We start from the raw sequence: 15,444 nt of genomic DNA on the forward strand, positions 1-15,444 counted from the left end.
AAAGGCAACACACGGCTTGACACCTGTTGTCCGCTTTTCTGTTGAAATACCTCCACACTGAAGAGCTGATTTTTTTTGGTATTTTCACCAGGCATGTCAACGGCCATATTCCTCCCACGGACAACAGGTGTCTCCCCGGGTGCCTGACTTAAACAAACCACCTCACCATCAGAATCCTCCTGGTCAATTTCCTCCCCAGCGCCAGCAACACCCATATCCTCCTCATCCTGGTGTACTTCAACATCTTCATCTTCAATCTGACTATCAGGAACTGGACTGCGGGTGCTCCTTCCAGCACTTGCAGGGGGTGTGCAAATGGTGGAAGGCGCATGCTCTTCACGTCCAGTGTTGGGAAGGTCAGGCATCGCAACCGACACAATTGGACTCTCCTTGTGGATTTGGGATTTCGAAGAACGCACAGTTCTTTGCGGTGCTTTTGCCAGCTTGAGTCTTTTCAGTTTTCTAGCGAGAGGCTGAGTGCTTCCATCCTCATGTGAAGCTGAACCACTAGCCATGAACATAGGCCAGGGCCTCAGCCGTTCCTTGCCACTCCGTGTGGTAAATGGCATATTGGCAAGTTTACGCTTCTCCTCCGACAATTTTATTTTAGGTTTTGGAGTCCTTTTTTTACTGATATTTGGTGTTTTGGATTTGACATGCTCTGTACTATGACATTGGGCATCGGCCTTGGCAGACGACGTTGCTGGCATTTCATCGTCTCGGCCATGACTAGTGGCAGCAGCTTCAGCACGAGGTGGAAGTGGATCTTGATCTTTCCCTAATTTTGGAACCTCAACATTTTTGTTCTCCATATTTTAATAGGCACAACTAAAAGGCACCTCAGGTAAACAATGGAGATGGATGGATACTAGTATACAATTATGGATGGACTGCCGAGTGCCGACACAGAGGTAGCTACAGCCGTGGACTATTGTACTGTACTGTGTCTGCTGCTAATATAGACTGGATGATAATGAGATGTAGTATGTATGTATAAAGAAGAAAGAAAAAAAAACCATGGGTAGGTGGTATACAATTATGGATGGACTGCCGAGTGCCGACACAGAGGTAGCTACAGCCGTGGACTACCGTACTGTGTCTGCTGCTAATATAGACTGGTTGATAATGAGATGTAGTATGTATAAAGAAGAAAGAAAAAAAAAACACGGGTAGGTGGTATACAATTATGGACGGACTGCCGAGTGCCGACACAGAGGTAGCTACAGCCGTGGACTACCGTACTGTACTGTGTCTGCTGCTAATATAGACTGGATGATAATGAGATGTAGTATGTATAAAGAAGAAAGAAAAAAAAACCACGGGTAGGTGGTATACAATTATGGATGGACTGCCGAGTGCTGACACAGAGGTAGCTACAGCCGTGGACTATTGTACTGTACTGTGTCTGCTGCTAATATAGACTGGATGATAATGAGATGTAGTATGTATAAAGAAGAAAGAAAAAAAAACCACGGGTAGGTGGTATACAATTATGGATGGACTGCCGAGTGCCGACACAGAGGTAGCTACAGCCGTGAACTACCGTACTGTACTGTGTCTGCTGCTAATATAGACTGGATGATAATGAGATGTAGTATGTATAAAGAAGAAAGAAAAAAAACCACGGGTAGGTGGTATACAATTATGGATGGACTGCCGAGTGCCGACACAGAGGTAGCTACAGCCGTGGACTACCGTACTGTGTCTGCTGCTAATATAGACTGGTTGATAATGAGATGTAGTATGTATAAAGAAGAAAGAAGAAAAAAACCACTGGTAGGTGGTATACAATTATGGACGGACTGCCGAGTGCCGACACAGAGGTAGCTACAGCCGTGGACTACCGTACTGTACTGTGTCTGCTGCTAATATAGACTGGATGATAATGAGATGTAGTATGTATAAAGAAGAAAGAAAAAAAAAAACACGGGTAGGTGGTATACAATTATGGACGGACTGCCGAGTGCCGACACAGAGGTAGCTACAGCCGTGGACTACCGTACTGTGTCTGCTGCTAATATAGACTGGTTGATAATGAGATGTAGTATGTATAAAGAAGAAAGAAAAAAAAACCCACGGGTAGGTGGTATACAATTATGGACGGACTGCCGAGTGCCGACACAGAGGTAGCTACAGCCGTGGACTACCGTACTGTACTGTGTCTGCTGCTAATGTAGACTGGATGATAATGAGATGTAGTATGTATAAAGAAGAAAGAAAAAAAAAAACACGGGTAGGTGGTATACAATTATGGATGGACTGCCGAGTGCCGACACAGAGGTAGCTACAGCCGTGAACTACCGTACTGTGTCTGCTGCGACTGGATGATAAATAATGATATAAAAAATATATATATATCACTACTGCAGCCGGACAGGTATATATTATATAATGACGGACCTGCTGGACACTGTCTGTCAGCAGAATGAGTTTTTTATTTTATAGAATAAAAAAACACCACACAAGTCACACGACGTGTGTTTAACTTTTACAGGCAGACATTCACAATACAATATAGTATACTATATACTGGTGGTCAGGTCACTGGTCAGTCACACTGGCAGTGGCACTCCTGCAGAAAAAAAGTGTGCACTGTTTAATTTTTTAATATGTACTCCTGGCTCCTGCTATAACCTAACTGCTCCCCAGTCTCCCCCACAATTAAGCTGTGTGAGCACAGTCAGATATTATACATAGATGATGCAGCAGCACACTGGGCTGAGCACAGATATGGTATGTGACTGAGTCACTGTGTATCGTTTTTTCAGGCAGAGAACGGATTATATTAAATAATATAAAACTGCACTGGTGGTCACTGGTCAGTCACTAGTATAACTAACTAATACTATCAGCAAAATTCTGCACTCTCTGTCTGAGTACTCCTCCTAAGCTCCAGTAAATGAAGTGTCACTGTCTCACTCTGTCACTAGTATAACTAACTAATACTATCAGCAAAATTCTGCACTCTGTCTGAGTACTCCTCCTAAGCTCCAGTAAATGAAGTGTCACTGTCTCACTCTCACTCTCCTATCTATTTCTTCTCTAAACGGAGAGGACGCCAGCCACGTCCTCTCACTATCAATCTCAATGCACGTATAAAATGGCGGCGACGCGCGGCTCCTTATATAGAATCCGAGTCTCGCGATAGAATCTGAGCCTCGCAAGAATCCGACAGCGTCATGATGACGTTCGGGCGCGCTCGGGTTAACCGAGCAAGGCGGGAAGATCCGAGTCGCTCGGATCCGTGTAAAAAAAGCTGAAGTTCGGGCGGGTTCGGATTCCGAGGAACCGAACCCGCTCATCTCTAGTTATTTTATTTCTGTGCAGGGTAAATACTGGCTGCTTTATTTTTACACTGCAAATTAGATTGCAGATTGAACACACCACACCCAAATCTAACTCTCTCTGCACATGTTAAATCTGCCTCCCCTGCAGTGCACATGGGCCCTCATTCCGAGTTGTTCGCTCGCTAGCTGCTTTTAGCAGCATTGCACACGCTAAGCCGCCGCCTACTGGGAGTGAATCTTAGCTTTGCAGAATTGCGAACGAAAGATTCGCATAATTGCGAATAGAAATTTCTTTGCAGTTTCTGAGTAGCTCGGGACTTACTCTGCCACTGCGATCAGTTCAGTCAGTTTCGTTCCTGGTTTGACGTCACAAACACACCCAGCGTTCGCCCAGACACTCCCCCGTTTCTCCAGCCACTCCCGCGTTTTTCCCAGAAACGGCAGCGTTTTTCCGCACACACCCATAAAACGGCCAGTTTCCGCCCAGAAACACCCACTTCCTGTCAATCACACTCCGATCACCAGAACAATGAAAAATCCTCGTTATGCCGTGAGTAAAATAACTAACTTTTGAGTAAAATAACTAACATCATGCGCTCTGCGAACCTTGCGCATGCGCAGTAAGCGACTAATCGCAATATAGCAAAACTCTGCAACGAGCGAACAACTCGGAATGAGGGCCATGGTTTTGCCCAACTGCTAACAAAATTCCTGCTGCGATCAACTTGGAATTACCCCCATGTGCACTGCAGGGGAGGCAGATATAACATGTGCAGAGAGAGTTAGATTTGGGTGGGGTGTATTCAAACTGAAATCTAAATTGCAGTGTAAAAATAAAGCAGCCAGTATTTACCCTGCACAGAAACGAAATAACCCACCCAAATCTAACTCTTTCTGCAAATGTTATATCTGCCCCCCCTGCAGTGCACATGGTTTTGCCCAATTGCTAACAAACTTGCTGCTGTGATCAACTCAGAATTACCCCCATTGTTCCGTGTGCTGCGAGTAAAATAAGGTTGAAAATTACTGCCCTGGAGGGATAATAAATAGCGTGGTGCACGTAGTGCACCACCGTGCCCGCAGCGTGGCGAGTGCAGCAAGCCCGCAAGGGGCTCTTTTGCGCTCACCCAGGCTGCCGGTATTCCGGCGTTCAGGGTCCCAGTGACAGTAATTTGGCTACCCGGGATCCCGACAGCCGGCCAGTCATACTACACCCATGTACTAGTGCCTATGGGGTCTATTCATGTAGAAAAAAAGTGAATTGACACTTATCACTATAGATTGCATCATTTTGATGCGATATATAGCTTTGATAAGAAGCTATTCATGTATACTTACCCTTCTGGCGATGCAATCCGGTATCCACGGCTCCGACAATCCCGTCTTCAGCTACGGTCCGCTCTGTGATGCGAGGAGTCAGTCAGAGGGTCCCTTCTGCGCATGTGCCTCTAGCCAAGCTCCCGAGAGGCTGCAGGGCTGCTGGAAGGTCAAGGGCAGAGCAGGTGCCGGAGCCGGAAAGAGAGCAGGGTAGCATTGTACCCAGCAACACACACATTGCCCCCTGCACCCAGCACCACACACACTGCCCCCTGCACCACACATACTGCCCCCTGTACCCAGCACCACACGCACTGCCCCCTGCACCACACGCACTGCCCCTTTTACCCAGCCCCTCACACACTGCCCCCTGCATCTAGCACCACACACACTGACACACTGTCCCCTGTACCCAACACCTCACATACAGCCCCATGTACCCAGCACCACACACACTGACACACACACACAGCCCCCTGTACCCAGCACCACACACGCTGACACACACACAGCCCTCTGTACACCCAGCACCACACACACTGCCCCCTGCACCACACACACACTGCCCCCTGTACCCAGCACCACACACACTGCCCCTTTTACCCAGCCCCTCACACACTGCCCCCTGCATCTAGCACCACACACACTGACATACTGCCCCCTGTACCCAGCACCTCACATACAGCCCCCTGTACCCAGCACCACACACACTGACATACACACAGCCCCCTGTACACCCAGCACCACACACACACTGAAACAAACACAGCCCCTTGTACACTCAGCACCACACACACAGCCCCATGTACACTCAGCACCACACACACTGACACTGCAACCGCATCCAACAGAATCAGGCCCTATGGGGGTCATTCCGAGTTGTTCGCTCGCAAGCTGCTTTTAGCAGCTTTGCACACGCTAAGCCGCCGCCTACTGGGAGTGAATCTTAGCTTCTTAAAATTGCGAACGAAAGATTCGCAATATTGCGATAAGACATCTCTGTGCAGTTTCTGAGTAACTCGAGACTTACTCGGCATCTGCGATCAGTTCAGTGCTTGTCGTTCCTGGTTTGACGTCACAAACACACCCAGCGTTCGCCCAGACACTCCTCCGTTTCTCCAGCCACTCCCGCGTTTTTCCCAGAAACGGTAGCGTTATTTCACACACACCCATAAAACGGCCAGTTTCCACCCAGAAACACCCACTTCCAGTCAATCACATTACGATCACCAGAATGAAGAAAAAACCTTGTAATGCCGTGAGTAAAATTCCTAACTGCATAGCAAATTTACTTGGCGCAGTCGCAGTGCGGACATTGCGCATGCGCACTAAGCGGAAAATCGCTGCGATGCGAAGAAATTTACCAAGCGAACAACTCGGAATGACCCCCTATGAGTAGTTTTCTGCCCCCGGTGACAGACCCCACCCCCTCAACAGACTCCGCCTCCAATAGGGCTGCATCCAGATATTTCCTGGGATGGTTTTCTATCCCAATCCGCCCCTGCACCATACTAAAGTATAGTGATGTGATTCAGGCACGGAGCGGGGGTGCTGCTGGAGAAGTCAGGATCTTCTCCACGGTAACCCGCTCTGTGAATATCCCAAAGCAAAGAAAACCCCTATATGTCTTTATCATTAACTAACGTCTATTTAGCATTAATTTTGTTTTCTGTATTGCATCATGTAATGAAAAACACTTTGCTTCATCACTGCTCTAGTCAATGGAATTATACATGTAAGGCTAATAGTGCTTGGCCCTTAAAGGTTAACACATTTCCATTGTAAGTCAGTACACAACCAAAAATCCCTGTGACCTTCTGCAGTCAGTGTTAGCTGTCAGATCCCATCTTTTATCAGTGTATCTACACAAAGACCAGCTCCCTCAACAAGTGCCCTCCAGCTCGGAGGAGGAGACGGCACAGGGCAGCTGCCCTTTCAGGAAATAAAACCAAATGAATCTCTCATACCTTTATAGCCTAGAGCAGAGTAAATACAGCCAGCCTAATCCTACTCCTTATTACACAGGAAATGTACTGAAGCAAATGTACTCCTTTATACCCACATCACAGCTTTTATATTTGACCAGCATCAGTGGAATAGACTTCAATGAGCCGCTCACATTTTAAACATACATTTATTTATAGTACAATATTTATAAGAACAAAGGGATTGTCAAAAGAAGATTAACATTAAACAATATCTGGCATTTACATTTCACACACATTTACATATATTTATCCATAATCTTGTTTCTAAGAAGGATATGCTAATTTGGTAAATTTCTATGGCTTTTAAGACATTTTATGTAAACATCTCTTCTGATCATATGTTTTTGGATTATTTTATTATTAATCAAATTACTATGCAAAATTACTTTAGTTCCCCAAGTGGCTTGGTGTTTCTATTTGTCTGTATTAAACTCCTCTTCCCATTGTGGCTTTGTAATGTATTTACAGGCTACTACTGAAAATCTAAAATACATTCACACAGCAAAGCATGCGTTTCCCACACTACGTGTTGTAGTATCAGGGATCAGCTATTTACGTGTCCTAATTTGGGTTTAGCGAACAGGGCCAGAATGCATCTCATACCCCTTTCAGATCTCCAATGCCGGATCCCACCCGGGAATTGGAAATGGGTTCTTCCCTGGTGGGATCCATCATTGGAGCCTCTGCGCTGGCTTTCTGACCCGGAAATATGCCGGGTTGGTTGCCCTAGCAGCGGGAGGCGGAGCCGGCAGTGGGGGCGGGGTTGAGGCGGCGCTGGGAGATAAGCTCATCTCCACGCTGCCTCTCCCTATGTAATCCATTTACGTTGTCACTGGGAATAACCCTTCTTATTATCCGGGTAATTCTCATGGGGCCCTTTCACATAGCACACTGTCCCGTGTTGACCCGCAATATGCCGGGTCGATACTGGGTTATTTTTGCGATGTAAAAGGGTTAAAGTGGCTTTATATGCAGTTTTAACCACTTAATCAGATGTGAGGCCGGATGTAATGACACCCAAGATCGCCGGAGGTGCGAGATGCTGGCCGATCTCGGACGTATTTTTAAAGGGGCAATCACTTACAAGGCATGGTTAAGACTAAGGCCAGGTACACATTACAATGACCTGGATCTTGTCCATGGGTTAGTAAAGATAACATTGGTTGCCCATACTCGCAGAACAATATAGTGCGCGACGCACAATATATATTGTTCAATGGCCGCATCCAGAATATGGAGTCAAAAAATGTCAAACATGACATTCTAAATGATAATCTGATCCATCCACACCTTGTCTCCCTGCAGCTTTCATGTGCTCCACTCTGATTGTGATGTCTGCGCTATTCCCATGTCTTATAGGGGTGAACACTTCTATGGCTTTATTTTTATGGTCACGTGACCACTGACATCATGGAAACGACTTGTTCAAATGAGGGTACCAGAGTATTAAGCACAAGTCCTCAGAAACTGCATACATGACTCCTCTAATAGCCCAATGGCTTTTCATACTGGTCGCGGCAGTAGCGACTTGTGCCATGTTTCTCTACGTACATGATTGCAGCTGAATGTACGGGTCAGTCAGAAGGGAGTGGAGCAAATATGATGCAATTCCTTGCAAATAGCTGCAAGGGGCGGGGCTCTGATCATGGGCCATGGGACCGCTGCTGACTTAAAAAAAAAATGTGCTCCATCAGGAAGGGTTTCTGTGTCATGCGAAGTGGGCGCAGAGCAGCCCAAGCCTCCTTGCAGGGGAACCCAGGTGAAATTTAGCTGATGTTTTACTCAAATGCTGCTGTCTGCTACCTGTTCTTGCAGCTTTATTAGCTGTTGCTGATCTCTTAAGATCAATTGCTGCATCATCATGGCTTTATTTTGCTATGTTGGGGTCTTGTTTTAAAGATAAATGCATACTATTCACTGTAAGAATGTTCTCTGTCAGAAAATCAGGGCAACAAGTAACTAGTCTAGTCCTCCCTTACCCCCAACAAGTCCAGATTTTAATGGGTATATTTATTACAATCCGCATCTCAGATGCGGCTGGGATGTGATAAATTTGCCCAAATCCACATTGCGATATTTGAGTACATCGCCGGGAGGTTTCAAATATTGCATGCAGTGATAGAGCTTGTGAGAAAGTTCTGTTTCTGCAAATCCTCTAACCGCAAACACCCCTTTTAACATTATTTTAGTAAAAATAATTTTGATAAACATGCCCATAAATGAATTGCACCAATTTTTATTAATGATGCCTTCTTCCCCAGCCAGGTCAACATTATAATAATGTATTCATATTCAGACCTTCCAACATGACCCACCCCACTAGGTACAAAATGCTCTGTTCCTGGACTTCCCTCTTAATTTATGATTTCCATCACCTGTGTTGAACTACAGTAGTTACATGATATGAAAGCTGTTTCTTCACAGGTGATGGGAATAATAAATTAAGAGGGAAGTCCAGAAACAGAGCATTTTGTACCTAGTGGGGCGGGTCATGTTGGAGGGTATGCATATTTAATAAATAGGCCTGAAACCACCCCCAAAACAACATAAAAATGATAGCATGCAAATGTAATAAATAGAGTAATTTACTCCCCACCCCCAAACAGCTCCAACATCAAATTATTGCAATTTATATTTAATAAATAGGTCTCCTTGAAATCCAGCCAGCCTTAACATTTAATAACATTGTTATTTAATAATTAAGGCCATCATAACATTGGTGGCATATTTTTAATAGAACTACAATCAGAGTATATACCCGCTCCAAGAATTAATTTTATTTTTTTATATCTATTTTTATATCACATTGGTTTAAATAAGGGAGTCCATTACTATAGTCTATATTACATATTGTTATTAGTTATATGAACAAATTTAATAGGTGCTACCCACTGGTTCAAGAAATACAAAATAAAACTTAGGAGAGAAAAAGGGACCAGTTTAAAATGGGTGCACAATGCCCTTAGTATTATTAAAATAACAAAATAAAATCAATTTTATTAGATATGCTCTAAAAGAAAGTTTTCTATACCAATGTAACATTTACTTAGAAAGCTCAATTAATGATTTTCTATTTTATTGTATTAACAATGCCTCTAATATAGTTTAATAGAGAGCAGAGGTTTTTTACCATTGTAGTACACTTCCAAGCAGTGCAAGGTATAATTGCCAACTCTCCCTGATTGTCAGGCAGACTCCCTGAAATAGTAGCGATTTCCTTGACTCCCTGAACAGTCTAGCAATCTCCCTGACTGAACTTTACTCACATTGTGTAGCTGTTGTGTATTGGGGAACAAAAACCCCAAATAAAAGCCATCAAAGATATATAAATTCAAATGGGATTCTCAATGCCATTTCCCTGTATTGCTTATAAGGCACAATGATCCCTATACAGATGGAGCCACGCTTATCTAGTGCGGCTCCATCACAAACATGCACTCCCAGCGGGACTAGGCGATCCGGCGCATAGCCCCGCTACGGGAGTGCACAGAGACGCTCCCATTGTAGTGCATGGGGCACAGGCGCATCATGGATGCGCGCGCGCCCAGGCACAGAATAGATGCTGTGCGCATACCCACAGCATCTATTCAGGGGAGACAGAGAAACTGGGGGCATGGCCAGCAGCTAACAGAGCACTGGTCATGCCCCAACCGTGAAGAAAAAAGGGGCATTGTTCGCGATCACTGCTTTCTCACAAAGCTACACCCCCTTTTGATGACAACACTCCCCCTTTTCGGGCGGGTTCGCTGCTTCGTCACGCAATGGTCCCACTTTGATGCACCAGAAAGTTGCCAGTGGCAGTGCTATGAAGCAACAATGTTAACCATTGTGCCACCATGTTTTTATAAATATATAGAAGTTACTTATTTTGATCAGTTGAGCTCTGGTGATCTATACATTTTTGAATCAGGAAAGTAAAAATATGGTGTTTAATTGCAGGCTCACTCATCAGTGGAGAGGGCTGGACTAATCAGTGGGGTGATAATGAAGAAGGTTCGATCAGATGAGAACTTTGCTTTCCGTGGACTTGCTCTCAAAAAAGTTTTAGAAGAAGACAAAGCAAAAGGTCTAATCCCAGTGTTTGTAAGTCTGATTTAAATTCCTTAAAATAAATGGCTTAATTATATTTAAAACTAGCTTTAGTACCTGGCGCATCCTGTGTGTGTATATTTTGTATTTATTATATATATGCTGACTTCTGTGTCTGTGCTTTGTATGACACAGCCACTTAGTATGACACATCCATGATGGTATGGACATACCCCTCTCATTGCCATTCATCACCGTGCGCTCTCTACATTAACGCCCCACACAAAACCATAACAGAATTTTTATCTACATTCAGAAAAAAATGATCATTCATATTTACTTTATCTGTGAAATTGTATTCTACTTGTAACCATCCAGTAAATATTGTCCAGCATATACCAGCAATCTTTGACTGTTTCTGTACATGACATCGCCCAACAAAAAAGGACATGAATATATTTCATTTATTTTGTAGTCTGTACATATAAAGGTATTTTTCAAGGAATATCTTTAACAAACTGGGACACTTAATGAAAATCTGTGTATTATGCATATTAACAGTTGCAGTGTATACTCTATGTGAATTTTGTAGTTGGAATAATATACAGTAAATATCATTATCCACCTCCTCAAAAGTCTGCATAAGTTTGCGGTAAGGCAGAAAATGTAAAAGCCCAAACTGCTTCTAGTTTAGAAACATCCCTTTCATTTTTAAAAGACTACAGTTTGGTATAACTAATGGTTTCAGCAGCAAATCATGAAAGTGGGGATATTTGGGCTGCTTGTACATGCGGTGATTCCATTTGCAATACATTTCTCTGCCGAAGTGTACCTGAGTAAGGCATAGTGTGTCCCATTATAAAATACAGGATATTATCTGTTCTTGGGGTCTAATTCAGGTTGATCGTTTATCCCAAAAGTCAGGAAACTGCGTTAACGCAAGACCCATTCGGAGCATATGAAGAACGGGTCCTGTGATCGCATCACAGGATTGTGAACGCCTCTTCCTGATTGACAGGCAGAGGCGTTCAGGGGCAGGAAAGGGGCAGCCGGTGTTGCCGGAAACATGTGTGTGTTGCCCCCATATTCCGGGAGTGGCGAGGCCAAGGACTGCGTCACGAGATGCAGTTTCCTTAGCCTCACAAGTAAAGCCAGACTTACTCAGCCTGATGTCGCAGATGATCATCCCGGACTGCGATCGCATTGATAGCAGTATTACTATCGCAAATGCAGGAAGGAAGTGCTATGCCCCACTTTCTGTATTTGCATTGCTAAGGATTGCATTTGCAAAGCTGCTACATCCCATCCGCCAGTATGCTACATGCATCCCCCTAGAAGTGCCTGGCAGCACAGTGGGTTACAAAACTATTCTTCCTGGGTTTTGTCAGCATTGTAAGAATCATAAATTGAATCAAAGATTTAGTAAGGCCCACAAGAAGAATAGCAGATTACCGTAGATTATAGATACACATATCTCCCAATTTTTAACTGTACGGGGTTGGGACCTGCAGCCAAAAATGGGGCAGGGCCTTGAGATGGGTGGGCAGGATCTTGGAAAGGAGGGGTGGGGCTTGGGGCCACGACCCCAATTTTCTTAATTTTGGGTGTGTGCCCAGTGCTCCCTGAGCCGCAGGGCAGCCCACGGCTAACACTCCCTGCACGATAGATGCCGTGTTGTAGCTCAAACTGAATCTCACACTGGTTGAGAAATCCCCTGCAGAATCTTGGAGATCCGTCAAATTTTGCTGGCGTTGGAAGATGAAGACGTGGAGCAGAAATGGGTAAGGTGGGTGGGGTTATAGCTGGAGTCACTGTGGTTGACGCACCGGACGCGTCTGATCCACGGAGGGTTGTCTGAATCCCATCCAGCCGAGTAGAGAGATCCTGGAGACAGCGGATGATGTGGCCCTGTGCAGCCTCCTGATGTTCAAGTCGGGCTGCCAGTTCTTGCATCGGCCTGGCCGCTTGATCCTGGTCTCCGGCTGGATTCATAGGGTCAGTGCTTACTGTCACAACTGAGGGCGTGAGCTGACGGGAGGCAGCCTCAGTTGTAGGGGCTGAGATGTAACGGAACCTGGGAGGTTGTATCAGACCCCTAGACATGTAAGTAACATGTAGAAGAAATGCCCGAAGGCGTGAACACGACAACCAGGGTAAAAGTCAATGATGTTTATTATGACAAACTCCGTAACACAGCAGCAGTAAAAGAAAACATAAAAATCAGCAGAGGATAAATACAGTTCCTGGGTTCTACAGGGTGGCAAGGGCCACAGGGCTCTGGTAGTGTGAGATAGTTCTTATAATCTTCTAGTTGGAAAGTCCTTACCAGGCCCGACTGTAGCAATGGAGATAGCCCAGGATCGTACCAGCTGGTGTTCCAGGAAAAGCTGGGCTGCTGTGGATAAAACGGCTGCTGTGGGTACTGGCTGGAACCAGACTGATGTTGGCACGGAGTGGATACTGGCTGGAACCAGTTAAATGATAAATGTAGCTTGAGAGCGATGAAATATGAAGTGATGTTTGGAGCTTGAGAGCGGTGAAATAATAATGCCGGTGATAAATGATAATCTGCAGAAAAGGGTACCGGCACTTTAAGAAGAGCTGACCTCTGCTGGAAGCTGATTGCTGTAAGCAGGTGGATCTGTAGCTGGAAGCAGATTAATCCAAATGGATAGGAGAGTCAGGCTACACCGCAGGTGGAATGCTGGTGCGGGTCTCTTTAGTGGAAGTGTGGAGATAGGAACTGGAACCTGGAAAACAACCACAGGAGAGAGACAAACTGGAACTAGGTTTGACAACCAAAGCACTGACGCCTTCCTTGCTCAGGCACAGAATATTTATACCTGCAGCAAGGAAGGGATTGGCTAGGCAATTATGCAGATTAACAATGCAGACAGCAGATTGGTGGAAATGAACAGATGACAGAATCCAAGATGGCTGCGCCCATGCAGACACTTGGAGGGAAGTTTGGTTTGTAATCCATGTGGGAATTAAAACAGTAATGGCGGCGCCGGCCACAGGAGACGCCAGACTGATAAGTGCACATTTAACCACGCGGGCACAGCGGAGGCCGCGGCTGACGTAATCACCACTCTGACACTCTGCATGCAGAAACTCAGGAACAGCGGCGGAGGCCGCGGGAGACGCCATTCCGGATGTTACAGGCGTTGCGGTGACCGCGTCTCAGAGTGACAGGAGAGGAGGCAGGAATGTGGACATCAGTATGACAGATGGGATCCGGTCCTGGAACGCTGAGCCAGCCTTAGAAGGCATCTGAAGGGTAAGTAATGGCGTCCAGATACCCGGATCGTGACACCTAACTGAATATGAAGCATTAGTTTTTCATGTAAAAAGAGTATGCACTGCATTGTAAGGTGACTGTTAAAACAAGTTTTACTGTACATAACTTATTGGACGGGATGCATTAACACTGATTTTGCGGTCAAACCGAAAAAACAATTTTTGGAGGTTTGACCGTTGTTTTCACATGCACCAAGCTCCGGAATGTGATACATTCAGGATCTTTGATGCGTTAAGATGGCGTTAGCCTAAAGAAGCTTATGGGCTCCTTTCCGTGTTTCTCTATGAGATGTATCCAATCAGATCCCTCCCAGCACCCTCTGTGGCATAAACCCAAAGTCCTTCAATCACAAAGGACAGCTCTTACCAGGAGAGCTGTCCTTTGCTTAATTCTTCATGCATACAGTGTTAATAAACGCTGATATGCATGTGATGAATTGCTGGATGCATCCCTCCTCTTGTGATTTTGCATAAATGGGTGTGTTTTCAATATGAGTGACCAATCAGATCCAGTCATCATAATTATCATGTGTGCAACTTACACATGGGTATAGCACCCCCAGGTCAGCCACCCCTAGGGGTGCATTGTCACTGCCCCATGGCACCCTGCAACCAATATTGCTGCTGCAGTGTCTTTTGGATACTCCAGACAAGCATCTTCAGGATTCACCAGGCAGTGCTGCACGTCCCGTTGCTGATGGCTCCTCCTCCTCTGTGTGACATTATAACATCATGGTGGGGCTGGCACAGGGTGCTCTGGAGCCCTGTTATGCTGCTTGCCTGCAGGCAACTATGTTTGCAACTTTTCAACAGCTATTTGTGACTAAAAGCCAACACCACACCCTTACTTTACTTTGTCTGCATCCACACGCCTGCTCTACACATATGCACGCCCATTTCAGGCCCTGTTACCTAGCTGTGCACAGTCACACATCTGTTGGGGTGTGGTATGTTAGATAGAATAGACTTAAGTCGACAGTGTCTAGGTCGACCACTATTGGTCAACAGTAAGTAGGTCAACATGGTTTCTAGGTCGACATGAGTTTATTTACATGTTTTGGTGTCATTTTCTTTGTAGAGTGACGGGGAACCCCAATTAATACACCGTGTCCCTTCTCATGGCTCGATTCACTCGCCATGCTTAGGGCACAGGTTACCGTTCCCAGTTTTGGTCCACGTGGATTGTAAAGTATGAAAAAGTTTAAAAAATGTTGTTTTGAAAAAAACCCTCATGTAGACCTTTTGTCATGTCGACCTAGTGCATGTCGACCTAGAGTTCCCGTCGACCTAGAAACCATGTCGACCTACTTACTGTTGACCAATAGTGGTCAACCTAGACACTGTCGACCTAAGTCTGGTCGACCTAGAGACCGGATCCCGGAGGCGGATTGGCCATAGGGTTTACAGGGAAGATCCCCGGTGGGCCGATGCACCTGTGGGGCCTGTTTCGCTTGAGGACATTGGTCCTATTAATAGACATAATGAATAAGATGCAAAATAATTTGCATATATGAAAATGACTT

General features: G+C 45.3%; 1 protein-coding gene across 3 annotated transcripts in view; it reads left to right on the forward strand.

The window, feature by feature from the left end:
- Positions 1–15,444, forward strand: part of DDC (dopa decarboxylase) — a 255,892-nt gene that overhangs the window by 93,064 nt on the left and 147,384 nt on the right. For all 3 annotated transcript variants that reach the window (XM_063922623.1, XM_063922624.1, XM_063922625.1), the window contains one exon: positions 10,532–10,675. In XM_063922623.1, coding sequence (XP_063778693.1) covers positions 10,532–10,675 — 144 coding nt within the window. The remainder of the gene's footprint in view (positions 1–10,531; positions 10,676–15,444) is intronic.

This window comes from Pseudophryne corroboree, chromosome 5 (genome assembly GCF_028390025.1).
Source record: "Pseudophryne corroboree isolate aPseCor3 chromosome 5, aPseCor3.hap2, whole genome shotgun sequence".
Taxonomy (NCBI): Eukaryota; Metazoa; Chordata; class Amphibia; order Anura; family Myobatrachidae; genus Pseudophryne; species Pseudophryne corroboree.